The 15,171-nt window shown below is 38.5% G+C and overlaps 1 protein-coding gene across 1 annotated transcript in view; it reads left to right on the top strand.

Annotated features, from left to right (window-relative positions):
* The window catches only part of DNAH6 (dynein axonemal heavy chain 6), a gene marked incomplete at both ends in the record, with an annotated part of 280,659 nt that extends 266,144 nt beyond the window's left edge, over nt 1-14,515 (top strand). The window contains 5 exons of the mRNA XM_081264582.1: nt 1,979-2,164; nt 2,653-2,725; nt 5,627-5,778; nt 8,759-8,981; nt 14,412-14,515. Of these exons, the coding sequence (XP_081120708.1) occupies nt 1,979-2,164; nt 2,653-2,725; nt 5,627-5,778; nt 8,759-8,981; nt 14,412-14,515 (738 nt within the window). The remainder of the gene's footprint in view (nt 1-1,978; nt 2,165-2,652; nt 2,726-5,626; nt 5,779-8,758; nt 8,982-14,411) is intronic.
* Between the last annotated feature and the right edge of the window lie 656 nt (nt 14,516-15,171).

Here is a 15,171-nt window from a genome sequence, read left to right as displayed (position 1 = left end):
AACCACAAGAGTGGCTGAGAAATATAGTTTCCAGGAGGCTTGTCATGTGCCTAGCCAAAACTAATGGGGTGCTGCTGTCTAAGGAAGAAAAGGAGATGGGTGCTGCTCATCTTCTGCCTTTTCCAGATTATGATACTTCACCTAATTGAAGATGTCAAAGATGTTACTTCTCCATAATGTGTTCCTGGAACACCAACACTTCCCTGTACCACCAGATGATCTATAAGCCCTTTTTCAGGGCTCCAAAATTTCAGCTGTCTCTACCATTGTACTTAACAACACTTTTTTTTTTTTTTTTTTTTGTATATTACCCTAGGAATATCACTGCTCCAACAAAAACTTCTTAAAACAGGGAACTGGTGTATTGGTCAATTTTACTTCCTTAGTAACTGACATACTAAATCATCCATAAATATTAGAATGTATAGTGAATTAATGTGATTTCTAGCCTCAGATCACATTCGGTTACTCCCACCCCTGCAAGTTGACCCTATACGGGATGCCTTCTGCCTCCTGAACTCTGTCCAGTCCTGTCTTGCCCTGGCTTTGTCCCCTTCACCTTGCTTTGGGAGCAGCAAGGCAGCACTGTGCTGGAAATCAGAAAAGCCAAGGGAAGGAGGCAGCACTTGGAGGCCTTGAGGGCTGCCATCCTGGAGAGCTTACTTTCCTCTAGACAACTTCAGAACTGTGAGATGGGTCAGGTCCTGGGGGCAAGGACCCCCTCACCCCTGCTGTTGAGGCTTCTAGCTATAAGGAAAGGGAAGCATTTAAAATATGCTATGCTTTTTCCCATTTAAAACATATATGTATTAGCTGCTTCCTTTGGGCAATATCGTTGCCCCATGGCCTCTGTCTGCCTTAAGCAGGCCTTGAAGGTCCAAGAGTCTTTTCCCTCTATTTTTCTCATTTCATGTTTCTCTTTGCTACCTTCCACTTCTACTCTAAGATAGAGAATTGTCTTGGTCTCCTTCCTTCCTGCACTCTGTTGCAGATGGTTCTTCAGATCCTAAGACAAATTAATTGGAAGACCCCCCATCTTTCTTTTCCTCCCATTGCCTCTTGTGTAAAGAGGTGACAAGAGGAGGGGACCAAACTTAACCTAAGAAGGAATGAAAAGATACTGAGCCTTGTTTCATCCACACATTACCTGTCTCTACGACCATGTCCATTTGATCCTTAGGCCTTATTTTTTGTTTAATCAACATAAATTTTGCCTCTAAAGTCTAACTATTATATTTTCTCAAGATATGGCAGTTTTCACAAGCCTGAAACCCAGAAGGGCCATCACCAATCTATGTACTCTGCCTTTGTCATTAGCCAGGTAGCAAATGTCACCCTGTATTCCCTGTGGCTGCCGCCAGCCCAGCATCTCCCAGGACCACTGCCTGCTTCTGCCTTTTGTTGAGGAAGAAAGGGTAAAAGAAATGTTTTAAGGAAGTGTTTGCAGCACAAAGAGACCCTCTGATATCAGCTTCTATAAATCTTGGGGATTTGGGCACCCCCTAATAAGTCTATTCTATTCATTTCTCAGCCTCAGGAAAATACTCTCCTATTTCCCTTCTTTCCACTGGACTTTGCTATTAACTACCTAAAATTTCTCCTATCCCCAAGTCACATGTTATAATATATAAAAATGTATGAAATAGTTGGGCAGGTGGCACACTCTTTTGGTACCAGAAATTTGGGAGGCTTAGGCAGGAGATGGCAAATTTGAGGCCAGCCTCAATAACTCAGCAACTTTGTGAGACCTTATTTCCAAATAAAAATGACAAGGACTGGGGATGTAGTTCATGCACTGTAAAACACCCTCAGGTTCAAACCCCAGTACCCCAAAATAATGTATGAAATATTGCAGCCTGACCCAGAAGACAGTGTGCAAAAAGGATGGAAAACAGCCAGTAGGCCCTTTGTGTCATGAATGTCATCTACATTTGATAATTATATCTGTAACAGGACACCAATCTTTCTGTCCTTTTAGACTTCCCTAGATACACTCAACAAAGCCATTGCTGGATTAGTGGTGATGTCTGAAGAAATGGAAAAGGTGTACAACAGTTTCCTTAACAATCAGGTTCCTTCTCTGTGGTCGAACACAGCATATCCATCCCTGAAGCCACTAGGATCATGGGTCAAAGACCTTATTCTGAGGATTGCATTTATGGATGTAAGAAAATTCTCTTCTTTGTAATTTGATAAATCTCATGTGGCCAACCCTAAGATCCCTGGGAATCTCTGGCTAACAACTATTGAGAGATCATCTAAGCCCAGAGAAATAGAAACTACTAGAATGGCATGACTTTGAAAGTTTTGTACTGATTCTATCATTTTCTCTAGGTTCTTAAAACCTCATGTTCAGTTTTAATCCCAGTCCATTCTTGGGGTCTTAGCTGTGCATGGGACCCCACTGTAAGGTGCAGAGCAAATCCAACATGCGTCCAAAAAGTCAGATGTGACTTTGTTGCCATCTCCCTCTCATCCATCTCTGAACTAACCAGGTTCTGGGTTTGCAATAGGACTGGTGGATAAGGGAGTACAACAGGGCAGGCAGTCAAATGGAGATAACAACTAACTCCTAAGAGGCCCTTTCAAATATCTCTTCATTTAGATGACAAACTCAGAAATAAAATGCCTAACCATATGTTTCTCCTTCAGTTGTGGCTCAGAAGAGGACAGCCCAAATCCTTCTGGATCTCTGGTTTCTTCTTTCCTCAAGGATTTCTAACAGGTACTGGTGCTTTCCCAAGGAAAATCTCACAGAAAAAGATTTTCATTTTGTTTTGTTTTATACACCGGGTTTCTAGGAGCTGGGGAAATGCATGTCTGCTAATGACCTGAAAATGGAGCTTCCTTGATTATTCATGGGGGTTTGAGGATGGTGGAAACACCAGATATTCACTAGTAACCTAATTCCTGCCCCCTCAGATTACGTAAGAGTGGGCACTCCTGAATCCATGAACAGACTGTGTGTGCTTCAGTTCTTCATTTGACTCACACTCAAGGGCATCAACTGCTTTCTACTTGTTCAGGCCCCAGCTCTGAGCAGTCTCCTTTGCTCTAAAAATGCTCTTGATGGGGGCAGGAGTTATAGCTCAGCGGTACAGTGCTTGCCTCGCACATGTGAGGCACTGGGTTCTATCCTCAGCACCACATAAAAATAAATAAAATAAATAAAGGTATTTAAAAAAAATTTTTTTTAAATGCTCTTGATGTTCCTCCATTGTCCTTTGGGGAATATGGCTAGAGAGCTCCAAAGAGGATGGGATTTGGAGCAACTAGATTCTAATTAGCCCAGCCCTTAATTTATCTCATTCTTAATCCCTAATAAACAATCCATATAAAACAAGCTGGGTAAAATTCTAAAGTTAAGGGTATTTAAGGAGGTCAAAGACCTCCACAATGAAAACTACAGAACATTGAAAAATGAAATTGAAGAAGACACAAGAAGATGGAAAGACCTTCAATGTTCATGGATAGGGAGAATTAATATTGTTAAAATGGCCATGTTTACCGAAAGCAATTTACAGATTCAGTGCAATCCCTATCAAAATACCCATGATATCATTTATAGAACTATAAAAAAACAGTCCTAAAATTCATTTGGAAGAATAAAAGACCCAGAATAGCCGAAGAAGTTCTAAGAAAAAAAAAAAAGCAAGGCTGGAAGCATCACAATACCTGACTTAAATTACACTGCAGACCTATAGTAACAAAACCTGAATGGTACTGACATAAAAACAGACACATAGCAATGGTACAGAGCAGAAGACACAGAGACAAACCTACACATCTACAGTCATCTGATCCTTGACAAAGGTGCCAAAAACATATATTGGAGAAAAGACAGATTTTTAATCAACAGTACTGGGAAAACTGGTTATCCATCTGTAGAAGAATGAAACTAGACACTTATCTCTCATCCTGAACAAAACACAATTCCAAATGTATTAAAGATCTAGGAATTATACTAGAAACTATGAAAATCCTAGAAAACATAGGATCAACACTCCAACATATAGGTACAGACAATGACTTTCTCAATAGAACCCCTAAAGCTCAAGAAATAATGCCTAGAGTTGATAAATGGAATTGCATAAAGTTGAAAATCTTCTGCACAACAAAGGAAACAATTAAGAATATGAAGAGAGAACCTCCAGAATGGGAGAAAGTATTTGCTAGTTACTCTTCTGACAGAGGTTTAATATCCAGAATATATACATCTCAAAAAAACCTTAACACACACACAGAAAAAATAAAACCAAATAACCCAATTAATAAATGTGCATATGACACTTCTCAAAAGGAGAAATACAAATGACTGACAAATATATGAAAAAATGTTCCACATCATTAGCTTTAGGTAGTTGCAAATTAAAATTACACTGATTTCATCTTGTACCAGTCAGAATGGCAGTCATCAAGAATACAAACAATAGTCGGGCATGGTGTCACACACCTATAATCACAGCTGCTCTGGAGGATTATGAGTTCAAAGCCAGCCTTTGCAACTTAGCGAGGCCCTAAGCAACTTAGAGAAACCCTGTCTCTAAATTAAATATTAAAAAGGGCTAGAGATGTTGCTCAGTGGTTAAGCGTCCCTGTGTTAAATCCCTGGTACCAAAAAAAGAAGAATGAGAGAGAGAAAGAGAAGGAGAAGACAAACAATAATAAATGCAAGAGAGGATGTAGATAAAAAAGAACAGTTTTACACTGTTGGTAGGATTGTAAATTAGTACAACCACTGTGGAAATCAGTATAGAGGTTCCTCAAAAGACCAGGAATGGAACCACTACATGATGCAGCTATACCACTTCTTGGTATTTATCCTAAAGAATTAAAGTCATCATAGTGACATAGGCATATCCATGTTTATAGCAGCACAACTCACAATATCCAGCCTAAGGGTCCATCAACAGATGAATGGGTAAAGAAATGTGGTATATATACAATGGAGTTTTTTTCAGCCATAAAGAAAAATGAAATTATGCCATTTGTAGAAAAATAGATGAAACTTGAGAACATTATGTTAAAAAATAAGCCAAATTCAGAAGATCAAGGGTCATATATTTTCTCTCATATGTGGAATCAGAGTGGAATAAAGAAAAGAGAGGTGAGGGGGGATCTCATGAAAATCAAAGAGAAATCAGTTTGACCGAAAAAAGGGACCAGGAAGGGAGGAGAAGAGGGAAAAGGGAAATACTGGGGAATGATATTAGCCAAATTATACTGTTATATTGTGTGCTTATACACATTTGTAACAGCAGATTCCACCTTTATGTCCATCTGTAATGCACCAATAAAAATATGGAAAAAATAGAAAGTTAGGGATATTTGGCCATAAATTTTTTCTCACCAGTTTGTTTCATGGCAGGGCCATTCATTTCAGAGTTGGTCTTCTTTCCTTTCTTCCCAGCCATGGCCAGGACTTGTACATCTTTTGGATTCTTACCACCCAGCATGACCCCAGTTCATGTATGAACTAATTTCTAGTTGAGTATTAATAATTGCTTTTTCTATGGAGAGAAAGCTCTCTAATACTAGAGCAGCCTGGTTGGGGTGCAGGGGTACAGTGTATGTGGAGTAGCAGTGTTATCTGGAGGACCTAGTCTTCTGGTTTTCATATTTACAGGAACTCTTCAAAACCATGCTCGGAAATACAATTTGCCTATAGATGAGCTGAGTTTCAAGTACAATATTATTCCTTCCTACCGAGATCAGGCTGCAGTAATAGAAGCTGCCAAGACGATACAGTTTGGACACGAACTGCCCATGGACCTAGAGGTACTGTCACCTGGTCTTGGGCAAAGAAACTTCTATCTCACTGTATTCAAGAATTTAGTCAATCTCCCTTGCCTTAACCTCGTATCACCTCTCATTTTCAGGAGCAGGAGGGGCAGAGTAGTAATTATATCCCCAAGACAAGCTCCCCCATTGGTAGTAAATAGATGGGAACTAGCTAATTTAGTCTTATTTAGAGTAACTTTCCTAAGCAATACTATTTTATTTCTTAGATATATACATAGTGATTTTTTTCTATCTTGCAGAGATAATATAGCAAAACAATTAAAAACAAGAATTTCACAATCAAACAAACCTGAGTTTGAATTCTGATGCTGCCCACCACCAGCTGTGTGTGCTGTAGCCATTGCTAACATGTCTGCACTTCAGCATCCTCATCTGTAAATTGGGCCAATGACACCAACTCAGAGTTGAATTCAGTATAAATGAAATGGCAAATGTAATGTGGCCATATAGAACTCCAATAATAAATTACTAGTATTATAAACTAAATTTGTCTACATCATCTACTCAGTTGCCTCCTAGCAGAATTTTTATGATAATGTTGTACATTCTCTAGATATAGCCACATTAGCTAACCAACAGGAATGTGTTATATAAGCAGTTTACTCTAGTGCAATAATTCTCAGTGTGCAGTCCCCAGACAAGGAGCAACATCATCACCAAGGAACTTGCTAGAAATGTAAATTCCCAGGCCCCACCCAGACCTATTGAATCAGGTTCTCCATGCTGAAACCCAGAAGTCTATACTTTGATAAACCCCATAGGTAATTCTTAGCCCACTAAAGTTTTATAACAACTACTCCAAAATATGAGTAATTCTCAATCTTGGCTGCAGTTAGAATCACCAGGTGAGCTACGTAAACATCCCAGATCCCACTCTAGGATGCAGGCTCTGATTGCATCAGAATCTCTGGAGTAGTTCCAGGCATTGTTTTTGTTTTGTTTTAAAATATCCTATTTTAACTACCACTGTTGATCTGAACTGCCTGACTTATATATGCAGAGACATTGATGGGGGAAGGGAAGCTCTGCCTCTAAGCATCTCTCCATCCAACATGCCTTATAAATATTATTTTTTATATGTGCCATGAGATCAAAGACCTGCTCCTGATTGCTTTTGTCAAGAAAGTATTCTCTAACCAATCAGAATAGTTGGGGTGAGTGATTTATGAAAATTTCCTTAAAATATCATGGTCTTTATTAGTAGAAATTGCTCCCAGGTAATTGAATCAGTATTCACCCAACTTAGATCTAATTGATCTACTCCTTTTTCTGATTAACAAAACATAAAAAGTCAGCCATATTCATGGCTTATTCTATGAAATACTCTAAGATGAATACCTCTTAGTTGCCTGTATCTTAAAATAACAATAAAAAGGCATACATGCTTAAAGAAATTTGTTTTAGGATCAAAATAATTTTCAAAGTTAGGAGAAAATCTGGAGGTGCACTCCTCATTATTTTGAAAGCTTTCTTGGCCAGAATGGTGTCCCAGGCCCATATCAAGAATAATTGAGGTGGCAGGAGAGCAAAGCAACATCTACATAGAAGCCCTAACCAAAGCATTCCAGGATGGTGTCCCTGCTTGTGCCTGGCACACACTTTCTGCCACAGAGGCAGCCTAACAGACAGAGTTTACAGTGACAACCAGGACCTCTTACACTCCACCCCACCCATGCTGTGCACTGAACCATGACAATGCCTTAGAATCTCTGAGATCTCTGGGGATCTCAGATTGTCTAGCTGGCCTGTCTTTTGATCCACCCAGAAAATGTCTGAAAAAGAAGCCAGGGTGTGTGTTTTAAATAAAGACAGCTTTATTTCTGTTACAATCAGGCAGGAACACTGGCAGCCAATTTGCCACCTTTATGCCACTTAGGAAAATGCTCTCCCTCTGTGTGGATGTCCAGATTGCTCCTATACATGGTTTGGTAAGGAGGTGGCAAGATGACTTTTAGACAAACCTATATATACATAGCACCTAAGAAAACAAGAGGCCCACCCCACACTGCTGCACCCAAGAAACAGAAGGACACCAAACAGCAAAGACCAGTCAAAAAAATTCATTTATTATAACCTGTACTACATATTGCTAGTGATGTTTAATCCTCTGTCCACAGGCATGATTCTCCTTTTATTCAAAGGCTCAGGGCCAGGCCCAGATTTGGAAAGATGGCACGGGTGTACCCATGGAGACATCTAATCCCAGGACACTAAAGGATACGGTCTCTCTCCTCTCTCTCTTCCTTTCACTAGTAATATTATAAAGTAATCATATTTCTAGGTCAGGCATGGTGGCGCATGCCTGTATTTCCAACAGCTCAGGAGGCTGAGCAGGAGGATCACGAGTTCAAAGCCAGTCTCAACAAAAGTGAGGCCCTAAACAACTCATTGAGACCCTGTCACTAAATAAAATACAAAATAGGGCTGAGGATGTGGCTCAGTGGTCAAATACCCCTAAGTTTAATCCCTGGTACCAAATAATAATAGTAATAATAATTGTATTTCTTTAAGCAGAAAGAAAGAAAAAAAAGGAGTTTTCCTTAGACACTCTGTAAATATTATTGCCAATATACAATATATAATCTGTCTTCAAAGAGGGCATCCAAATTCATGAAAGACCTTGCTAAAAGATGATAATCCCATTCCTCTTATCCTACTCACTTCTCAAGAGAAAGGGAAAGCTATTTTATCATGATATCAGATAGTCTGAAAGCCCATAAGTGGACTTCCCAGGGGCATCCCTATTGACATCCTGGTGGAGTATGGAAAGTACAAGATACAGTATCAAACTAAGAAGCAAATTATTTTATTTCTCAGACTCTTGGGATGCCCCTCTTTAAAATATAGTAACAATAATTTTAGGGTGTTTTTAGAATTACTTTTTAAGGATATGAATGACCCTAAATGTTGATCATCTACTCCTCCTGTCACCTCTAATCCTGTGAGTATCTTTCAGTTGCCTTCTCCTGAGGATGGTGTTCTTGTTCATGGGATGTTCATGGATGCTTCTCGATGGGATGATGAGGAGATGATTATAGAAGACGCCTTGCCTGGACAGATGAATCCAATGCTGCCTGTTGTGCATTTTGAACCACAACAAAACTATGAGCCAGACCCAACACTTTACCACTCCCCACTCTATAAAACAGGGGCCCGGGCAGGAACACTCTCGACTACAGGTAAGGATGTTCTTAAGATTAGTACAGATAATGACCAAATAAAAACTTCAATAGAAGCCCAAACACTAGCTGAAATGCACAAGGGAGTTCTTGGGCCAATTAACTAGACTTATAATAAGGCCACCTGTAACTTATGAATTTATAAATGTTGTAAATTGTATTTGTTCTAATATTGAGTGTAGATTGACATTACAACACTAATGCTTGTTTCTGTTAGAATCTAATCAGTAGAAAAAATAGAGTTTAATGAGCAGAGACTTCCATTTTCAAAATGATGGACTGAATAGACACTAAAATCTCTCACCAAATCCATTTTGACAAATCTAAGAAAAGATATTTTTTAAAATAAACACATAGATGGAAATCTGTGTTAAAAAGCTCTGGACCTGAAACTCAGATACAGCCCTGAAAAAGGGAAGCAGATAGAAAGGAAACCATCTCAAAGCTGAGAGACAGCTACAGAATGAACAGAAAAAAAGTCCCTCAAAATATAGCACCATGGGGCTGGAGATGTGGCTCAAGTGGTAGCGTGCTTGCCTGGCATGCATGCGGCCCGGGTTCGATCCTCAGCACCACATACAAACAAAGATGTTGTGTCCGCTGAATACTAAAAAATAAATTAAAAAAAAAATATATATATATATATGGCACCATATAACAGGAAAAATTGAGATTGTGCGAAGAACCAGAATCTCCAATGTTTGTCTAGTAGGCAACCTAGAAGAAGTGAGGAGAATGGAGAAGAGGGAATAGTTGAAAAAATAATGGTTGATAATTTCCCAAAACTAATGAAGCACTTGTATCCTTAGATTAAGAGATCTCACACAGTTGAGGGGTGATTTTTAAAATAGTGAAGGAATGTGTTGATATATTTAAAGGGTGGTGTCCAGTACAGTACATAGTAAATACCACCTAAGTAAACTGCAGGCAGAACAAGCAGTCGTGATGAAAATTTTGTCTGAACAGTGATTCAGCTTTTTCCCTGGATTTGGATGTGAACTTATGGGTAACAAAATTAGATTTAAGAACTATGAAATATTTCACTTTAAGAAAGGAAACTGCCTATTCAAATTCTTTTTAAATGGTAATATAAACTTTAGTCATGATCCAAGAGTTCTGGCACAGAACAATATTAATCTTCTCACATATGAAAAGGGCAAACCTCGGGGCTGGGATGTGGCTCAAGCGGTGGCGCGCTGGCCTGGCATGCGTGCAGCCCGGGTTCGATCCTCAGCACCACATACAAACAAAGATGTTGGGTCCGCTGAAAACTAAAAAAATAAATATTAAAAAAAAAAGAAATAAAAGGGCAAACCTCAAGTAGTCAGCATCTCTGGTATCTGAGCCCTGCAGCTAGGAACTCTGGGAGGATATAAAAAGCTTCTCTGTGAGGAAAGGTAATCTCATCTCACAGAAAAGGATGAGGTAGTCTTCACCCACTAATCAACATCCAACTTGAGACAATGATGATATCAATTCAATAGTTTTCAAATTCAATGAATAGAATACTTACTGGTTAAATATTAGAGGCTCTGATTAAGGTAAAAATCCATACCAGGGTACTTACTCAAACTCCTGCATTATTCAGGAAGTCCTAACCAAATCAATAAGAAAATGAAAAAAAAAAAAGAGAATTATTTGCCAATTTAATTGATTAAATTGAAAACCCAAAATAATCTACAGAAAATCTGCTAGAAATAGAAGTCCAGCAGAATTGACAAATACTTTTAAATATTTGTAAATTTTAAGATCAATAGAATTCCTGTGTTCCATCAAAAACAAATAGAAATGAAAGTGAAATAAAATATTCCATTCCAATAAAAAATACAATTAATTACAAGACTAGGACCAGACCAGACATAAAGGGGCAAAATCCTTTTTGAGAACTTCATAAAATGTTATTGAGGGCCATAAAACAAGACTTTATAGAGGAACTATATCATATTTAGTGGGAAGATTCCATATTGTAAATATTCCAATTACATCCCAAATTAATCTCTAAATTTATATTTATTTTATTCTCAATAAAATAAATATAATTGTTGAAAGAACTTATTAGTCTGGTACTTATATAAAATCAAACAAACTAATAAAACAAAGAATAACAAAAACAGTTTTAAAGATAATAAGACAAGAGAGTCTAATTTTAACAAATATTAAAATGTAGTCATTAAAGTGGTATTACAGTGGCACAAGACTCAACAAATAGATCACATGTACCCTGGAGAGCCTCAGAAACAGGGTGTGTATGTGGGAACTTGACATAAAAACAGTATCATTTAAAATTGGTCAGGAATATAGAAATTATTCCACAAATGGTGCTGGAACAATTGGTTGTACTAAATTTAGATCTTATACCACACACATAAAAAATTAAACCACATATGGATTATTGAGACTTAATTGTCACTAAATTATAAAATAATTATCCCCTAATGAAATAATGGTAATAATGTTCAATGGTTGCTAACATCCCAAAAAAAGAAAAAATGTGCTTCCTGATAGAAGTTCACACCACTTATGAAGTGTTTGTGCAAAAAACTGAAACCTATATATGATCAAACCTCTAGACCTCTAATACTCTTTTACAAGAATAAAGAACATGTTTAAAATCACCACCAGGATGTCATTGGAAAAATCCAAACTCTGGGAAACTTAACAGGTCCAAAAACCCTGGTTGCTTCAATAAATACATGGCTAGGGGTGGCAAAGAAGCAATTAAGAGATTTAAGAGACACATCACTATTATAAGGTATGGAACTTATTTGAAACCTGAATCAAACTAGCCATTAAACACAGATATAATTTATATTTACTATAAAAACATATATGTATATACTCACATACATATACAATAATTGGAGAAATTCAAATAATAACTATATATTTGTTATTGGGAATGATTAATGTTTTGCTATAATAGTGCTTATGCTTTTGTTCTTGCTATAATAGTGCTTATTATAATAGTGCTTATAATAGTTCTTATGTTACTGTAACAGTGCTTATGCTTTTAGGAGTTACATACTGAAATATTTGAAAAACATGTATATGTTATCTAGTATTTGCTTCAAAATAATCTGAAGAACATAAGGAATGTGTGGGGAAAGGATGGGGACAAAAGGAACTTCAACTTTATCTATGTTTCGATTTTTCCATTAAAAGAAAAAAAACAGGGCTGGACTTGTGGCTTAGTGGTAGCTCACTTATCTAGTGTATGTGAGGCACTAGGTTCAATCCTCAGCACTACATATAAATAATGAATAAAATACATGTCCATAAACATCTAAAAAATATTTAAATGAAAAAAAACATGATAAAACATTAATAGTAAGTCTGGATTTTGGTCAGTGCATTCTTAAAATTTATCACTACATTGTTCAAGTTAAAAGTTACTTTATTTGAACTAATGCATGTCCAGGTCTTCAGAGTAAGGAGTGATGGAAACAGGCAGTTCATATCTTTTTTAAAAAATATATATTTATTCTTTTTAGTTGTAGTTGGACATAATACCTTTATTTATTTATTATTATGTGGTGCCGAGGATTGAACCCAGGGCCTCACATATGCTAGGCTAGCGCTCTACCGCTGAGTTACAACCCCAGTCCCAGTTTATATCTTAATACAAGTCAGTGGAGGCCTGAGTTAATCTTGGGTGCAAAAGATGTTCATTCACCTAGGTACAGCCCTCACCCCACTAAAAGCTAGTCCAGCTAAGACCACTGACAGCATCTGATCCTGTATGGAGGCAGCAAGCTTTCCTTTAACCTGGCTTCATAGTTCTAAAACCCATTTAACCCTTCCTGCCAGGTTCTCAAATATTGCATACAAAGCACCAATGACCCCTGAGAAAAGACAATCTTTATTTTTACAACTGTTCCATACACACACTCAGCTACTCATAAGCTCCTTCTAGTCATCCTATTTCTTTCCTAGCTCCTATAAGAAAACTGTGGCAAATTCCTTTTAACCACAATCCACTGGTGGAATAACAGTATAGTTGCTTTAACGACCCTTGTTTTGCAGCCACTGGCACAGAACCTGATATCCACCTTCTAGGACATATGACATGTGGTCAACATACCAATCCCAATCACCACTGTTGGAGACAGTTGTATATAACTACTAAATCATCTCTGTATTGTACAATGAACCCCTTAGAAAGCAATGGTGAGATGTGGAGATTAAGAATTATTGTAAGTCAGCTAAATTCATTTCTGGACAAGAGCAAACTGATTCAGCTTAAATCAGATTCAATGGCTGTAGGAATTTGGTTATGTCCCCAAGTACTTCCTCATACCTAGAGGAGGCCTCATACAGTAGAGGCACTGATTATCTGAGGGGGATGTGTGCATGGAAGTGTGGAAAAGGGAAGGGGAGGTTGTAAGGGGATGCTTAGGACCTTGGACTAAATTTCTGTGTCCCATGAAATCAGTAAGTATATATTAAGACTATCTAGGCTTGCTTTCCCTCAATCTGGGGCTTGTGGCATGGGAGGTCTATCACAGACACCTCAAGGCCACCATGAAGGAGATGGCACACAAAAGTAAGGAGAGGGAGATATAGGCATTATCTACTGGGGGCATCAGGGCTTTCCCCAAAGTTCACACAAATGGGGGCTGCTATGAAAGCAGTTTTATAAGTAGCAATCCCATTCCAAGGGCGAGACCCTATTCTCAACCTTATCCTGGTCCCCTCACAGAGACCTACAATGGAAAAGTTGCAGAAGTGCTCGTTTATATTGTATGTGTAAGAGCTGAAAATAGAAAATACCTGTAACTATGCTTATTCATCTCAGGAGCCCAAGTGCCTACCACTACAGAATAGAACAAAGAATGCGTGGATGGATGGATGGACAGGCAGATGGGCTGGATGCCCAACCCACAACTACATCCTCCTTTGTGCCACTGAAAACTCAGTCTTGAATCCTAGTCCACTGCCCTAGGTTAAGACTGCAGAAAACTTAAAACATAGCTCATAAAGTTATAAAGTCTAAGCTGTAGAGGTCATAAAGGACCATTATTCTAAACTCTTTTCATGTGTGTGCATGTGTGTAACTAGGCCTTGAATTCAGGACCTAGAGCATGCTCTATAAGCATTCTACTACTGAGCTATACTCCCAACCCACCTCACCACTTTTTCATTTTTGGAGATAGGGTTTGGCTAAGTTGCCCAGACTGACCTCAAATTTGTAATCCTCTTGCCTCAACCTCCTGAATAGCTGGTATTATAGGTGTGTGCTACTATAGTTGGCTTCAAATCTTCATTTTATGACACATAAACCTGAAGCTCACAGAGGACTATTTGCCTACAGGCTAGAGGCAGTCTGGAACCCAGCTGTTTCAACTTTCATTATCTTGTCTCTTTATATCTGGAAGTTATTCTTTAAATAACAATTCTTCCTCCCATCCCATCCCCTATATCTTTAATTAGGCCATTCAACCAACTTTGTGGTGACTATCCTTTTACCCTCCAATCGGTCCAAAGACTACTGGATTGCTAAGGGATCAGCTTTGCTCTGCCAACTGAATGAGTGAACAAATACCACATTAGTCCAGAGGTCTTCCCTGATGGAGGGGAAAGTTTGACCAATTTACATTGGAGCAAAATGATGTTACTTCTGATTTGACTTAAGGTAGTAAGTAAGTATGGCTGTTTCTCTTATGACTTAAAATAAAGTGTTCTGAGTTCTTTCTGTTAGTAATCCCGGCTTTGATGTGAAGATGGTGGGTTTTGCACCCACTTATTAAACCTGTTCCTTCATCCATGTGAGAGTCAGGCCTCTTCCCATCAGTAACCTGAGGGACCCACTGGAAGAGTCAGGACTTATCCCCTCACCTACACTGGCTCCCTTCCTCATCCCACTCATATGAAAGGTCAATGTATACTTTAGTCACATAGCCCTGGGTGCTTCTGTTTCTAGACTAATTAAGGCTCTCAGAACCCAGCACCTGGGGAGTGAATACAGTGGTTGCAACAACTGGTAAAGCAACTGAGCAGGAAGATAAGATCTTGGCCATGGTGCCAGTTACCCCATTCTATGAGGTTATATTACAAACCTTGGTAGGGCCTTCATTTTCATAAAAGTGCAGGTTGCTCCTGCCCAAGTACAGAGGAATTTTCCTCCTTTATTTTAATATAAACCTGGGTGAAAACTAACCAAGTCCCCACCAGGTATGTTTGAGCCCATCAC

The sequence above is a fragment of the Spermophilus citellus genome (assembly GCF_964194105.1).
Source record: "Spermophilus citellus genome assembly, chromosome: 13".
NCBI lineage: Eukaryota > Metazoa > Chordata > Mammalia > Rodentia > Sciuridae > Spermophilus > Spermophilus citellus.
This window is presented reverse-complemented; position numbering and strand designations above follow the sequence as displayed.